The 17,300-nt window shown below is 35.4% G+C and overlaps 1 protein-coding gene across 1 annotated transcript in view; it reads right to left on the bottom strand.

The window, feature by feature from the left end:
- LOC127452521 (glutamate receptor ionotropic, kainate 2) overlaps positions 1-17,300 on the bottom strand; it is a 415,871-nt gene that overhangs the window by 277,534 nt on the left and 121,037 nt on the right. Inside the window, exon 3 of the mRNA XM_051718020.1 lies at positions 1,286-1,453. Coding sequence (XP_051573980.1) covers positions 1,286-1,453 — 168 coding nt within the window. The remainder of the gene's footprint in view (positions 1-1,285; positions 1,454-17,300) is intronic.

Genomic DNA, 17,300 nt, shown 5'->3' with positions numbered 1-17,300 from the left:
ACCATTCGAACTCTCTAAACTGATGACTGAGCAAACCTTGATTCTGAGATAACCTTGGAGGAGCTTGGCGAGGTAATTAAGGCCTTGCCTACAGGCAAGGCTCTGGGGCCAGATGGCTTTGCCGCTGAATTTTTTAGATCTTATGCTACAGAACTGGCTACGCTTTTGTTAGAAGTTTATATGGAATCATTAATAATGGAAAGCTTCCGCCAACCATGACACAAGCCTGGATCAGTCTGAATCTTAAAAAGGACAAAGATCCATGCGAGTGTAACAATTAACGTCCAATTTCCCTGATCCAGCTAGATGTAAAAATATTGTCAAAAATGTTGGCTAACCGATTAAGTAAAGTTATGACATCTCTTACAAATATAGATCAGGTGGGGTTTATTCGGGGCCACAGCTCTTCTGATAACATTAGGCGCTTCATCAATATCATGTGGTCAGTGGCGAATGATCAGACTCCGGTTGCTGCCATCTTACTTGATGCCAAAAAGGCATTTGATATGGAATGGGATTATCTTTTTAAGATGTTAGAAATATACAGGTTCGGGAATACTTTTATTGGATGGATTAAGTTATTTTATAGACACCCGGTAGCGGCGGTACAAACAAATGGATTAATTTCAAATTCTATTACTCTGGATAGGGGCACTGGGCAGGGTTGCCTTCTTTCCCCATTATTGTTCTGTCTTACCCTGGAACCATTAGCAGCCACGATAAGAAAGGAAGATGATTTTCCAGGGGTGGTGACAGGAGGTAGGGTGCATAAGCTTTTGCTTTACGCAGTTAATTGGTCTAAATCCGAAGCTCTGGCTCTGACAGCATACTGCCCGGTATGTGTGTGATTATTATATATATATATATATATATATATATATATATATATATATATATATATATATATATATATATATATATTGTTTTTTGTTTTTTGTGTCTATAATCATGAGTGACCACTGGGGTGTTGTTGGGGGTCAGAGATTGGGAGGGTGGGGGGGGGGGGGGGGGGGGTGTTACCCCAGTGTGTAAATGACAGATGATTGCAGTTTATGAACATGTCTCAGGAGTATCAGCAATTCACTGAATCACCCCTCTGACTCATCACCTGAAACAAATCAATTCTCTGTATCTATGCACCAGACAGCTACGGATTTTTTCTTTTGGATAAATAAATTAAATGTAAAGCCCACGTCCTTCCTGATATATCTCACAGCACATTCACTCTCTGATCCGATCACTCTCTGCCTCTCTAAAGACAGCAGACTGCTGGAGATATCTTTACCTTTTCTGGAGGCCTCAAAACTGTCATGGATGTTTATCCTTTGGATGTCGTATGTTAGCGTAGTGTTTGGCAGTAAAGTTCTGTTCCTGTTGATTGTATTTAAAGCAAACTTAAAGGCAAGTTCTTCAGCACCTGATGGACCACTTTCGATCGATTCAAATATCCCACCTAAAAGAAATAGTGAAAATGAGAGAAACAGTCAGTTTTACCAATCACTACTATTATTTACATATGTATAATTCAAATGTGTGTGTATATTATATATATATATATATATATATATATATATGTGTGTGTGTGTGTGTGTGTGTGTGTGTATACACAGTATATATAAAATTTATATTTCATAGATTTCTTAGAGTATTGTTATATATTGTATGTAGTAAACTTTATCTCATTTATTAATAAAATTAACACATGATATTAAAATACTATGAATGTCACAGTATTTCTAAACACTTGTACATTGCTAAAGTTGTACATACTTTGTGAAAGCAATCACATTTTAGATGGCGTCAGTACATTGATATTGTACATTTCAGTTCATATCCAAACGCACAAAAATGCTTGTGTGCTAGAACCACACTTTACGTATAATTACCTATGAATAGTAATGAAATCATTTTGAAATTAGTCAAAGTGAATGTTTTGTGACTGGCGTGCAAAACATAACAAATACATTTTCAAAAACTGGCATTCAAGTGCAATGTTAAATTGAGAGAAATATTTAATATGGTGTGGGTATTGAAAAAAAAAAAGCAAAAATAAAAAAAATAAATAAACACAAATATAGGCAATTGTAACGTTGGGTACATGGAGTGGAAGAGGAAGAGAGGAGATGCAGGAGTAAATACTTTAAATCCTTTAATAACAAATGCTGGAGTGGAACAAAATATAAAGCTAAACAGGCTAACATTACACAACGAAACAAGAACTGACAAAGGAATGAACAAAACAAGAGGGTATATATACAAACAATGACTGATGATGGAATGGAGGACAGGTGAGGAGGATTGGGAACAGATGGAAGTGATGAGGGCAGTGGATTCTGGGAGATGTAGTCTGAAGGAAAACATCAAAATAAGAGTCCTTGAAGAACATGAGGGAGACAGACTGTGACAGCAATAAGGCATCAAAGTATGTAGGTTACTGAAGTGCAATGAATGTCAAAGATCAGTGCAATATAATGTAAGAAGCTGAAAGGAGAAAAGAAAATTACAGCTTTCTTTGGCTGAACTCATTCAAGCATTTAATAAATATATATTTCAGTTATTTGCAGAAGGTGTTTTAGAGTGCTAAGCTACATAACAGCTTTCCCTTTGTGAGTGTGCTTGACAGGTTTTAGATAAATGGATGCCTTTAGTGTTGGGGAGTGATGTGTTCTGATTGGCTGGCGAATCAATCAATCAAGCCCTGGGGAGCAGTGAAGCACAGCGTAGAGAGATTGAAGTGTTTTGCTTGGGTCACTCAGCAGTTTGCCCCGTTGACTCACCATATGTCAGAGTAAAGCTCTGCTCAGTGTTTTACTTACACTCACTGGAGGCTCCATCATTTAAATGATCCCTCAAGACAGCACAAATAAGAGCAGTTCACTGCCACAAACACTCGATACATCTCTGTCTACTGTTGTAATTAAATGTGTAAATAATACTCAGCTATTTATTATTACAATAATAATATTATAGTTGTTGTTGTATAATGTCTACCTTTATGCATGTTTCTTGTTCTTACTGACATTCTGTTTTGTTGGAAGTATGTAATTATAGAAAACAATACTGTGGGAAGTTTTCCTTCATTACCATTCCTATGTTGTTTCACTTAATAGGTTTGAAAAAATACATTTAAAAAAATAAAATAACTAGGAGTTAAGCAGTTAAGTACTATAATTTGGTGCCTGAACATCCTTACAGAGGAAACATCCAATCCATGCAGTACATTTCGTCAGATTCCACTGAAAGTCATATTCAGCATGGACAGAAATGTGAAAAGTTAAAATAAGTGAAGACAGGAATGTTGAGAGTACATGAATAGGGGATGGTTGTCTAGGATTTTAAAGTATTTCCTGTCAATAGAGTCTTACAGTCTATCATTTCACAAATTAATCATGAAAAGAGAATAAAAGATAAAATAATAAACACCCTTCCCCTCATGCAACAAAATCTCTCTTTTCTATTTTCTATTCTGAAATTTACTATTTAGATAGATTTAAGACAGCTTTAAGATTTAAAATAAATAGACTCAGAAGTATTAGTTGAGGTAATACCAAGTTTCGCAATATTTATTGGATAATTCATTATTCCTACATATATAAATTTCACCACTAAAGCAAAGAGCTCTGATTATTGTAGAGAAGCAGACAGATATGTAGAACAAAGACTTGAAATGTATTTCCAGCATGAAAACAGAGGGTTACCAGAGTTCATCAACTGACATCCTTTATAACAGACAAAAACTGGACAGGTGACGACAAACTTTCCATTGGGAAAAGCTACAGACATGTAAAATATCCATCATACATTCGAAATCCATCAAAATAGCCATCATCTCATAGAATAATCTCTGACTGTGATAAACTTGGGCTTGTAGGATATAATGAATTAGTTCCTTACAGAGAACTGTCAATTTCTTGGTTTACAAAGTGGTTCATTCATGATTAATAAGTCATGTAAAATGCATTATAAAGCACTGATATACCGTTATAACAACATGAATATAAAGTACATTTCATTTAATGAAATACCTGCCAAACAGTGAGCTATTTTACCTCACATGTTATAAATGCTTAATAACACTTGTTCAACATTAATAACCAACAAAAATGGCTCTTAATGTAAAGTGGACACATATGGAGCATTTATATAGTTGTCAACATTAGTAACCTATGTACATAACGTTCAGTCTGGTTTAATGATCAGCAGGCTTTATTATGTGATATATGCTGTGAATGAACATGAAGATCTGAAAAGTGATTTTGCAGGGGACTTTAGGTAACTAGGATTAGGTACATTGGGAAAGCACTCAGAGTAGCACCATTCTTTTGACATCAACATGACAATGAAAGTGACAACACAAGTGAGTCAAGAAATTACAGTCATGAATAGAAACACAAAATGGCATAATCCCTCCTGTAAATATCATTATAATAGTCAATTTTTGCTGCATTGTGATATAAATCATGAATTGGGCATTTTATGTTTTTGACTAAAGTAAGGATAAGTGTATTTATAGGCATTTGTAAAATGTAAGATAAAACGTTCACTATTTGGCAATTTTTGCATGAAAGTCACCCTTTTTATTCATGATTTTTATAACTGTATAATCAGTGGTTCATAATGCATTTGTAAATGACTTACTAGTCATTAATGAGACCCTTAATAAACCTTTAACAAAGGGAACATTTTATCAAGATCTGGACTTTTCTAGGCATATCTGTCTATACGATTTCTGAGTATTTTTTTTAATTATACTTGATTTCCAGAAGTCTAAATTTACAAGTTAACCAAACTGTAATCTCTTCTTTGCATTTGTTTGTTGAACAGATTTATTTTATTGTAAATGTGTAACTTGTGTATAATGTGATCACTGTGTCTCTGAGTGAGTATAAAATCTGTTCAATACCTTCCTACTGCACTACATTTAATTCTTGTAAATAATATGGAATAAAGAAGTGCTGTTCATTTATTTTACTCCCACTTACTTTATGAACATCCGTTGCACCTTTTATATTTTAAAATGTACAGGGAATGCAGGATTTTTACATGTTCCTTATGTATATCTTTAAGCACCTAAAATGAATAAAACAATAATTAATGCAATAATAATAATAAATAAATAAATAAATAAATAAATAAATAACATTCTCACTGTTAAAGGTATAGTTGGTCAAAATGTCACATTGCGATTATTATTAAAAAATATTACGAAATGTGTGCTTGCAGTTTATGACTACAGACAAAAGTGTGCTACCCCAACACTTTGAAGCAAGCAGTGCATGCATACTATAATTGTAATTTATCTAGACTTTAGCATTTTAATAACCACACAAGGCTATTCAGTGATGTTGATTTAATTACAATTAATTGTGCAGCCCTTATTCTAGTTTACAACTAAATCAAATTAGCCTGGCCAAAAGTGCTGTGTGTTTACAACTGGTATGTCATTGTGTGCCAGACCTGTAGTGAGTGGTACAGGGCTGCTGCTGTTGCTCTCAGCTGGGCACCTGTCTAGTGAACAATGCTCCGTGTCTGCCCGCTCACACACGACAGACTCATACAGTTGCAGCCTTTGAGAAGGCGTGTTTTTTCATGCACTGTCATGAAATCCATCATGTTAAATCGCACAGCACCACTCAGGCGAGCTTCTCAGAATTTTCATTCATTTGTTATGCTTCTCACAATATCCACCAGGTGGCGCACGGGAGTCCAACGTTATCTTGTAGGTGCATTACAGTATTTCTCATGTGCACTGTTTTAACCTGGCTGGCAGAGCTTGTTATTGTAGCTAACGTGAATAAAAGAGGTGCTTGACAGCTGCAGTAATCATGCGTGTAGGGGATCAGCTGTCTATGATCATATTGTACAATAGGTTATTGTTTTTGTGTCAGAGACCTCTCTGGCAGTGGAATATTTCTGAAAATCCGAGCAAAGTAAGTAAACAATATAGGACAACATACTTTGACGCAAATATTGATCTTTTTGTTGTGCTTGGCAAAGTAAACCTGTGTTACAATATTTGGTATATTTCAAATATTTCTTTTATTTTTATTTTTTACACATAGGCATGTCAGACACTGCAACTTGTGCAGTGTCATGTTGCTTGTTGCTTGTATGGAGACTGATGCGCTATTAACAAGTTATTGTCATCTATTCTTAGAACTGCAATAATTATCAAGTAGTTGTCCTAATCATTTTGCATCATTTTCATTTGGTAATTTGAAGCGGGCATATATTTTATAATAAGGTCTGAATTCATTAAAGATTGATCAGAATACCTTAATGGTGTTTTGCTTATTCAAATAACATTTGGTAGCCTATTGATTTAATTGCTTTACCTTTCTCTGACTGAACATTCCATTAAAACAAACTATGACATTTTTTTTTTTTTTTTTTTTTAACTAAGAACACGTTTAAAACTATGATGATGTAAACCAGAAGTACCTACAAACCATTTCAGTATTAATTGTGCAAAATGCAATTATTTATTTATTTGCAAAATTACCGCTGTCTTACTTGTGGCATCATTTTCCCAATGAACAATGTTGCCCTTATAATGTACTAGTAGAAAGTACTTATTTCCAGAGACAACAGTGTCAGTTTGAATGTAAAGTATGTTATTTAATTGTGTGTATACAGAATACAGTCAGTACAGGATACAGTCAACCATTTTATTTCCACAAGTTTTAAAATAGTATTGTCAGCCCTTTCATCCTCACCACAGATAATAATAATAAAATATTGTATTGTATTGAGTAATCTTTAACAAAATTAAATTAACTGAACTTAAATATATGCACGTTTTATTCATTTGAATGTGTTAAAGTTTACTCAATTTGATGTTTGTTTTCAAGAAATTCAAATGTGTACTTCATAAAAATAGGCTAAATAATAATTTGCGATGTGGTGGGCATGTTAATGATGTTCAGAAAAACAAATTCCACAATTCTTCTGTGATGCACACTTTTGGGTATTGTTAAACAAATTAATTACATTTGAGAGTGTAAAAAGTATGGTTTAAGGGAGTTTATCTTCTAAATGTAGCAACACCCATAACATTATTTCCCTGCACTGCTGAAAGCAATGCTTGGCATAAGTGAAAATGATTTCACTTCATGTCAACAACTATTTAAAATCATATTGAAAACAAAAACAAATTGATGAACAAACACATTATTGTCTTTCGTCTGCAAGCATTAGCACGTAGCACAGACACAAAAACAACCTTCTTGCAAAGTCAGGATACGAAGGAATTAGCAGTTGTTCATATTACTATGCAAACATTCTTCATCTTGTGTGTTGACATACAATGTATCCCCATCAGTATCCCTTTGTGTCTATTCGTGCATTTCACAAATCATGTACTTCACATGTAACCACACATTTTGGAGGAGGGCCATGGCTATAAATTGTATCCAAAGTCAAGTTATTTGTACGCATTTGCAATCTCTGCAAGAAACAGCAATGGAGGCAAAGGCATTAAATAAAATAAAAGTGTTGCAGAGCCTGCGGGAAACAAACGAAAGGTAAGGAAATTTACAGCTTCCTCTTTCAATGTAAAAAGTTTGGAGAGTTTGTTTTTCTGCTAAATTCTGATACCGAGTGCTTTTAAGGAGAACAAGCAGTGTCCACCGACAGGAAAAAGATCACAGACTCTGCTTGAAAAAAAAATAAAATAAAAAAAAATCTGTGGGTAATTTATCGTAACTATGCCAAGCGATAGCCTACAATTCTGTTGTGTGACAACAAGGCATTCAAAACTTCTAATTTTGTCCTCTACAGGTTGTAGTGATTGACCATCAACGTCCTGCTGCAATCAATGTTTAAATAGAGCAGATAGCGGCATTCACTAGAAGACTTCTTAAATTGGACTCAAGGGTTGGTTTGTTGGAGGCACGTTTGAATGAGAAGACAAGTCTGCCTCGTGCGCCAGCAGACAGTCCTGCCACTGATACGTCGGTTGTCCCAACACTTTTGGAAACCTACACTGACTTTTGAGAGTTGGCCATCTCCTTGCTGCCAGTCCTCCCAAGAACGCCATTCGCCATTAGGCTATAGACACTTGGGTGATGCTGATTTCAGTGTTCCAACTGCGGCCTCTACACCCTTGACTGCCCGCACTCTCAACAGGCAATCATTTGAGAGATTTGAAGCCAGTCTTGAACACGTTCCATTGGCGGGCTCAGCATCTCTAACTTTGACAGACTGAAATCACCGCTCACTTGCAGAGATTTCGCTTGTATGCGAATCGCCAGTACAAGGATCTTCAGCATTTTTGTCCATCACTTCACAGAACTATTCTTCAGTAATGCCATAATTCTGTTTGAGACTGCCTTAAACACCAAGAAACACTTCTTAGCATCATGTTCGCCGGTCTCACCTTCAGGGAGTGATTCTACCTCATGTTATTTTAAATCACGTGTCAGTGGAAAGAGATAAAAATGTATATGGATTCAGTGGGACCAGATGGGAGACCAAGGCCAGAGCACTTTGCTGTGCTTTTGTTTAAAAGCTTTATACCACACAAAATGTATCAGAATTGGACTGGTTCTGTTAACTTTGATGGCTCCAGGGGTAAAAATGCTTTACCTAACACTCTGTGGCAAACAATTACAGATGTGGTTGGTCAGAAATTCCACCTTACACCCTGTGACAGGAAGGCAATAAGAGATCGACTTAACGAAATTCTCGGAACCAGACAACTGACTTTCCCCCTTTTTAAAACTGTCAAGCAAACTGTAATCGATGCAAAAATCACTGGATTACAATACTTTTGATGCTTACTACTGACCTGTGTACTCTTATATTTATATTTAATAAAAACTTAATGTTGTTGTAAAGTGATCAGCAATTAATTTATGTGCAGATATATTTTTTACACTGTAAAGCGTTTGGTGAGGTAACCTGTAAAATGTGGTTCATGCAGTAACAACAAAATTAACTGGTTTTATTCAATTTAAAAATGTTATTTGATCTTACTAAATCAACAAACAAATTAGATTACATCAATGAAAGTATTTTGTATGGGTTAGATCAAGTGGAAATACATCAATTGCAGGTTAGCCTACTATTTGCATAATGTATTTCACATATGGCATTGATAGTGTTTTGTTGTTATAATTAAAGCTAGCCAGCTAATAATTCTTCAGAATATGGTTTATTTTCTATAACAAACACTGCAAAGTTATAAAATTAATGAATCCCATATATATATATATATATATATATATATATATATATATATATATATATATATATATATATATATATATATATATATATATATATATATATAAAATACCCTTGTAATTGTCTGTTTATTGGCAACACTGTCCCCAGACACTGTCTCCTTAAAATTAAATTACCACATTACTAAATTACCCAGAACCCCAAAAATGAAATTAAATTATGTTTACATATTTACAATATGTTGATGGTAAAACATTGTGTATTGGGGGCAGTGGTAGCTCAGCGGCTAAGGCTCTGGGTTACTGATCAGAAGGTCAGAGGTTCAAGCCCCAGCACCGCCAAGATGCCACTGTTGGGCCCCTGAGCAAGGCCCTTGACCCTATCTGCTTCAGGGGCGCCGTATCATGGCTGACCCTGCACTCTGACCCCAGCCTAGCTGGGATATGTGAAAAAGAAGAATTTCACTGTATATGTGCAAATGTATAATTTGTGATAAATAAAGAAAATTATTAATTATTATTGTATTGCTCACGCATGTATGCTGGGTATGCTGTCCTATAGAGGAGGGAGAGATGTACATCTAAACATCTAAAGTAACTGGTTTGGTTCACTTTAAAATAAAATAATATTTAAGATAATGATTTATATTGGGTGGAGCAATCTTATTAATAAATAAATAATAGATCACTTAAACATTATACACACAAAATATGGTAGTTGTAAGAAGGGCTGAAATGTTACTGACAACGTCAACATAAAAAATGGTTTACAAAATGTTTTGGTGTCGAAAACTCGTTTGATCACATTTAACGTAACATGACATCATATTAAACTCTAATAATGATGTGCGAGAGCAGCACTGCAGCTCGTGCCTCACTGAGAAGAGGAAGAATTACAAAGCTCACAGTCCAGATGCACTCTAAACTTTCCAAACAGCTTCAGGTGATGTAGATCGCAAAGTATGAGTGAATTATACAAAAATACCAAATATGTAAATACAGAAGCACTCTCGTTGTGGAATAAGTGGAGCCGGAGTGTCTTTAAAGGAAACACCCCAGCGTTACATCTTTAATGCAGTTATATTTAATGCGTTATAGCTTTATTAATGTTCAAATAATACAGAAGCAGATCATGTAAATAACTACAAACTCCGAAACTGACATTTCTCTGTGCAGTCAGCACCTCCTCTATGAGTTGCACGAATTTCCCGATCTAAGGGGAGAGATTGAAACTGCACCCGGCAGTCAACTCTGTCACGGGGACACTCATCCCTCCAGCATGCATGCTTAATGCAGCTAGATTATAACGTGATGGCTCTCGACTTATTGAATCATAATATATGCGTCACTTTGCATTTCTTATTGTAAGAAAATTAGCAATACGCTGCTTTATTAATAAGATAATTTATTTATTTATTTATTTATTTTGTGAGTTAAAGATGGACTGAAGTGAACAGAATGTTGAGAGAGGGTAGTCTTCGCCCCATTATACACTGCAACAACATACATTTTTTATTTGTTTTTGTTTTGGCTTGTTTTCCAATATAAATATCTAAAACTCCTTTAAAACAACATACATTTTCTTTAGCAGCTATACTGCAGAATATTTTTGTTTTTATCTGAGAATGTTGAAAATAATATTTAAAATACAAATATTTTAAAATATCTATAACTCCTTTAAAAAAGATGTACTCACCTGAGAAGCAGCATATGAGATATTTAGACTTTCTTTTAGAGAATAGATCATGAATATAAGTATATTTTGTCTTCACTGCACTCGCAGAAGTATAATCAAGTGAAAAAATACACTTATATACAAAATACACTTATATTTAAGATACATTCTCTTAAAGCAAGTCTAAATATCTTATATGTTGCTTATCAAGTAAATGTATCTTGTTTTAAGACAAAAACACTTGATAACAATAGGATGTTTTGCAGTGAATTTCTTTACTGAATTTAACTTAATAAAAATTATTGTTTACCTTCAATTCAGTGAATGTCATGCAGAGGTTTAATACAACCTTTTAAGTCGGGGCACAAGCTGAATAATCGGTTAAGAGCTAATGATTAATCGTTAGAGTAATCGCAGAATATCCGAATAATCGTTCTAATAATCGTTACATTAATCGATTATCAAAATAATCATTAGTTGCAGCCCTAGTTGTATGTGTATCATGACAGGTTTTATTTGCTTCCTTTTATGGAGTTTTGACACAAACTAAGACTGCATTCCAAACGGCATAAATCAACTTCCGAAGGGCACTTTGAAGGTAGAACAATCACGATAGTCATACTGAAAGGTTGTTTCAAACAGAATTTCCAAATAAAAATTACTTAAAAATTTAGTTCTGAAGGACTTTTTGAGCCTCAATCTTTAGAGGAGCACAGTTGAATTAAATGGCTCTGGTCATGTGACTATTTGCACCGCTTGGTCACAGTTGCAACAGGTGGGATTAAATGGGTTAGTTAATAATCTTGATTCGTGCCTGCTATAGGCCTACTGTATCTACAACACATTCTCACTGATTGTCCACTCCCCCAATGAGTGGGAGATACGTTTCCAAACCAAAGCAGAAACACCCACTAAAAAATTCATGATTGGGGGGCAATATCCAGACTGAGACTGGTAATCTTCGAAGGGATGAACAAGTGAAGTGAACCGGACTTTCTTTGAAGATGCTATTATAAATGAAACTGCCGTTCCATACATTATGGAAAACTTTGGAGTCCACCACCATTTCTTCCAGGACAATGACCCAAAGCAGACAGCTGCAAGCAGAGTTATTGCTGCAGAGGGTATAAACTAGGTTAAGACTCCAGCAGAATCCCTTGATATGAGATGGTGTGGCATGCTCTGAAAGACTTTATTCGGAAGGAAGCAAAGCCAACTACTATGTCTGACTTAATTGCTGCTATTAATAAATACTGGTTTGAAGAGCTTGCAGAAACGGCATGCAACAAGTACATAAATAGAGTTTTTAAAGATCTTCCAGCTGTGGTTGAGTGTCAGGGCGGACACACTGGAAAGTAGTGTATACTGTAGTACCATATTCCATGAAAATACATTCCTGTTTCCCTATTTTTGCCATTAATTTAGTGCATCGGCAATTTTCATATATGTAACATTTAAAAAAAAAAACATTTGTAGAATTTAAATGTGTACATAAATGTACATATTTATCTCACCTAACACAAAAATAAAAACTGTTAATATTATGCATTTATTTACATTAAAATAGTACACTAAAATAGTACTACATTACAAGGAGTATTTAATTAACATTTGAGTCTGGCTATAAATTCCTTCTTAAGATCTGGCTGAAGATAAAACATTACACCCTCAACTAACAAATAGGTTTTGATTAACTTTGAAAATAAAAACATACAATGTAGGGTTATTGTTTATGAAATCTGAGGAAGAATATTTAAACCTGCTTAAGACTATTTTTTACCATATCAACCCACATAAGAGAACAATGGCAATCTAATGTAGAACTCTCGTTTTACACAAAATAATGTAGCCTAAAACTGAAAAAAAGAGCATAATGTCTGTTTTTCCTTTTTAATAATTATCATCCTCCCATTCAATGAGGGGACAATTAGCCTTTTATTGTCCTTCACACATGAATTTGCACACAGGAGTCATATACTTGTGCAGATAATAAATAATCATAAGGAATGATGAACAAACTGATTTGATGATGTTCAGGATTGTGAACGCTGACATACACCTGTATTCAACTAAACACTGTTAGGATTTATGCATAGGCAATTTCAGTAACACTTCACATAATCTTTTTACGAGCACTACAAAAAAGAATTGAGAATAAAATGCAAATTTTTGTGTGTATTTTCTTTGAAGCTTCAGTTTTCATCATCGATTAATCTTTTGTGAAAAACATTTGTGCATATGAGCTGACATCACTTCTGTAACAGCTTTGACATTTTTTAAGTCTGTAATTTTGACTGCACCCAACGGATAAATAATTTGCATAAACATATTTGATTGAATAAGATCCAATAAAATGCGCTCACCTAAAAGTTGCTGGTTCATGTTTTGGAAAAGAGTGTAACTGAACTATGCCCAGACAAGCTTAAACATGTGCACTCCGGTCCGGAACTGGACCATGGATAGCTTGACGGCCGCCGATGCTATTGTTGTATGTGTTGAGTGTTGTTAAACTCGCCACTGAGTTTTGCACAGAGAGGGCTTGGATGTTTACCACAACGATTTTATCAAAATCATTTGGAAGGCCAGATAAAAGTGATTGGCTGGCCTCATCAAATCACTGACTTTAAATAAAGACATTACATCGTACTGGGAGAATCTGAGAAGTAGTGGTATGCAAGAAAAACTGCCGGTGTTCTGACAGTCTGTGATTGCTGCTCAGGATGTGCTACCAGCAGTGAAAACAGTGATATGTAAAGCCTAAATTTGGGTAGCACATGTCGAGGCATGGGAGAACCTGTCGGTATATACTACAACAACATCAACACTTTTAGGTAGCACATCTTGTCAGCCAGATAATACCTATCAGGATGTGCTACCAGCATAACTATCAGATAGTGTGATATGGTGTAACGCCCGTTTCACATCACAAGCGTGATCAGCGCGTGAGCAGATCATATTTTTTTGTCATCCATAATAACAGATTAGAGCATTCGCATCGTAAGCATCAGCAGCACGTCAGAGCGTAGCATGAGCTGCAGTAAGGCGGGGGTTTCAGCTCCGAGTCTATTTTTGCTGCACCACTCGCACTCAGTTAAAGTGACTGTGCACTGTTGATGGATAAAATGAACGTGATTTGAAACAAAAAAGTACACAATGCACAGAATAAACATATAGTAGTAGTCTAGTGTGTCTTTATACTGTATGAATTAGAGCACATCTGAAAAACAAATGAAAAGAAAAAAGAAATTCTAGGAGATTTAACAATTTAAAACAATTTAAAATATGTTAATTATAGATCTTAATCAGAAGTACGGTTTATCTTTTAAAACTACAGTAAATTGCAACTTATGAGCCTGAAAATATAAGACAAAAAAAAAAAAAAAAAACTGTCTTTTATGTACTGTTAAACATAGAACAGGTCTATAGGCTTCAGCAATACCCAATCACAGCCGAGTTTGCTTTCACTTGTAAACACATGCACGTGACAAGTTGTGAATTTAATGACGTCACGGTCTATCTCATTCGTGATCAACAATGGATGATACCAGACTGATAGTGGACGTGATTGTGGAGGTGGAAAAGAACAAAATGCTCTATTGTTTACCTTTTAGATGCAAATGTGGTCCTCCTCCTCATTTAAATAAGATTTCACGACGATCAAGTTTGTAATACTTATCAATAACCCACTCCCGATAACCATTTTGTAAGTTATGGTCTTTATTAAAATAAATTCTCACCTTAGTAGCATAGAAATCACAGTATTTTTCTGTATAGAGCCGCTGCTTTGACGCTATAGAAATGCTTCCAGAGTGAAAGCCCTGTCGAGTCTGCAACTGCAGTTATGCTGTAGTTAAGCTGACGCTATGCTCACGTCTCGCTCAAGATTGCGATGTGAAATTGGTGTGAGGCTATACTAAGCCCTACCCAAAACCCTAATGTGATTATAGCGTTGGTAGCGTAACGCCCCACTTCAAGCACAGATTGTTCTCAAATTCATTTCAGGACATGGTCAGACAAATGGCTTTGGTTCCTTTGTGTTTTTATGCCAATTCCTGCCGAGTTATTCAGATAGTAGAGCTTTTTCACACTCTGGGTTTTGGAACGCGGAAGTAAACGATTGCAGGGTAAACTTTGACAGTGGTAAATGGAAGTGAATGGGAGATCACAGCAAATATTTTCACTTACCCATTTGCTCCAAGACCAACAGAAAAATCCACTGTTACATTTGAATGACTTTCCAGAAGAGGAAAAAAAAAAATAGAGCGGTGGATTAAGCATGTCAGATTGGCGAAGATGACAAATTTACTGTCTCTCAGCAGCTGTAATCGAAACCCATTCGCAGCTGTGGTAATTAGTTTTTTAAAACTAATTTCAGGGTAATATAACAATAAGCATAATGTTATACATTTACACTCAATATTTAAAAATGTATAATATAAAAAAAAATTGAGATTTATGCTGATAAATAAGGTGGAAACATGTCATTACAGTCTGTGAAAAAAGGTCTATTGTGCAGATGTGGTATTTTGGGAATCATTCATCAATGGAGCTTGGCTGTCCTCTATTGGACATTTCTGGTACTGCGTCTGAAATTTGCAACCAAAAGGTCATTTTCAAAAATGTAGAATTTTCAGTTGATATTTTGAGTATATTTTATTTATTTAAAAACAAACATTTTCATTACAATAAACTTACATTTCTATAACTTTTTTTTATTTCACTTTAAAAACTTTTCACTTGCACAATGAACTGCCAATTGTCTTCTTTAAAAAGAGTCCAGGCTTAGGTCTGTACTCCCTAGCATTCGTGAGTTACAACCATTTAAGTTTACACCGAAATATAGGAAGAAAGGAATAATAACAATTTATGTGTTGCAATGGCAAAACTATTTAAGATATCCCTTTAAAATTTTACACCAGCAGTGTCCTGACATTATTCTAAAGAATTGTGAAGCAATTAATGTAAACACACAAGGGATATTTCAAAGTCTGTTAAAATTGCCTTACTTCCTGGTGCCAGTTGGTGGTGCTATAACCCTGACTCATAATAGCCGAATAAATGTGATCAGCCCCCATTACCAAACATAAAGCTGATTTTTCATCAAAATCATATAATGTACACAGAAAATGTATCTTCCTCCTTCTCATTTGTGCCCTTAATTTATTGCGCCGCCATGGCAACACTCTTCTTCAATGTCTTGGTATAACATTGTCTAAGTTTGGTGCCAGTCACATGAATCCCCTAGGATGACTATTCAAAAGTTCAGGGCCTACAATTGAAAAAAAAAAAATGCATATTTAATCAAAAATGGCAGATAAATTCCAGAGCTTGCATTTTTCAAACCATCCAAAATGGCCAACTTCCTGTTGGGCGGAGCTTTTGACTGTCAGCATGAAAGTTATCCAACTTGATGAGATCTAAATGTGTTCAAAATTTGGTGATGGTAGCTCAAAAGGGATGTGCTACAGAGCCCTAGGAGGAGTATTCAAAAGTTCAGGGCCTACAATTAAAACAAATGCACATTCAATCCAAAATGGCCAACTTCCTGTTGGGTGGAGCTAATGACTGTAATTTTGAAAGTTGTCCAGCTTGATGAGAACAATATATGTAGCAAGTCTGGTGACCATAGAAGAAACTGATCCCACTAGTTTTGTAAAAAGGTGGCGTTACAGAGCTCCCCAGCCATGCCCATGTGTTAACTTTTGCCCAGACCTAATGGCTGACAACTTTGATGTGTGTGCAAAAATATGTGAATATTCATAAAAAAGAATAATGATTTTTAATGCATTGCTATGGCAACACTGTGTAAGATATCAAGAATCCCTTCAGAATTTTAAATCTGCACTGTCTTTACATTATTCAAAAAAAATTGAAGCAATACAGGTAAGCATAAGAGGGATATTTCAAAGACTGTTAAACATGCCACACTTCCTTCCTCCAGCTGGTGGCGCTATGACCATGACCCACAATAGCCACATCAATGTGATCAGCCCACAAGGCCAAACATTTGGCTCAATTTTTATGTAAATCACACGATGCACGCAGAAGATATGAGACACTTACTTTTTCCCATTTTTTGACATTAATTTATTGCGTCGCTATGGCAACACCATTTGATATATCACAAATCCGTTCGCAATTTAGCATCGTCAATGTCTTGGCATGATGTCACCCACATTTGGTACCTGTAACATGAAATACCTAGGAGAAGTATTTAAAATTCCAGAGCTTGCATTTTTCAAATCATCCAAAATGGCCAACTTCCTGTTGGGCGGAGCTTTTGACTGTTAGCATGAAAGATATCCAGCTTGATGAGATCTATATGTGTTCAAAATTTGGTGATGGTATCTCAAAAGGGATGTGCTACAGAGCCCCCTGAACATGCCCATCTTCTAGGTGGCACTGCAGAGCCCCCCCCCCCCCCGCAACATTTCCCAGCC

Source organism: Myxocyprinus asiaticus, chromosome 15 (assembly GCF_019703515.2).
Source record: "Myxocyprinus asiaticus isolate MX2 ecotype Aquarium Trade chromosome 15, UBuf_Myxa_2, whole genome shotgun sequence".
Taxonomy (NCBI): domain Eukaryota; kingdom Metazoa; phylum Chordata; class Actinopteri; order Cypriniformes; family Catostomidae; genus Myxocyprinus; species Myxocyprinus asiaticus.
This window is presented reverse-complemented; position numbering and strand designations above follow the sequence as displayed.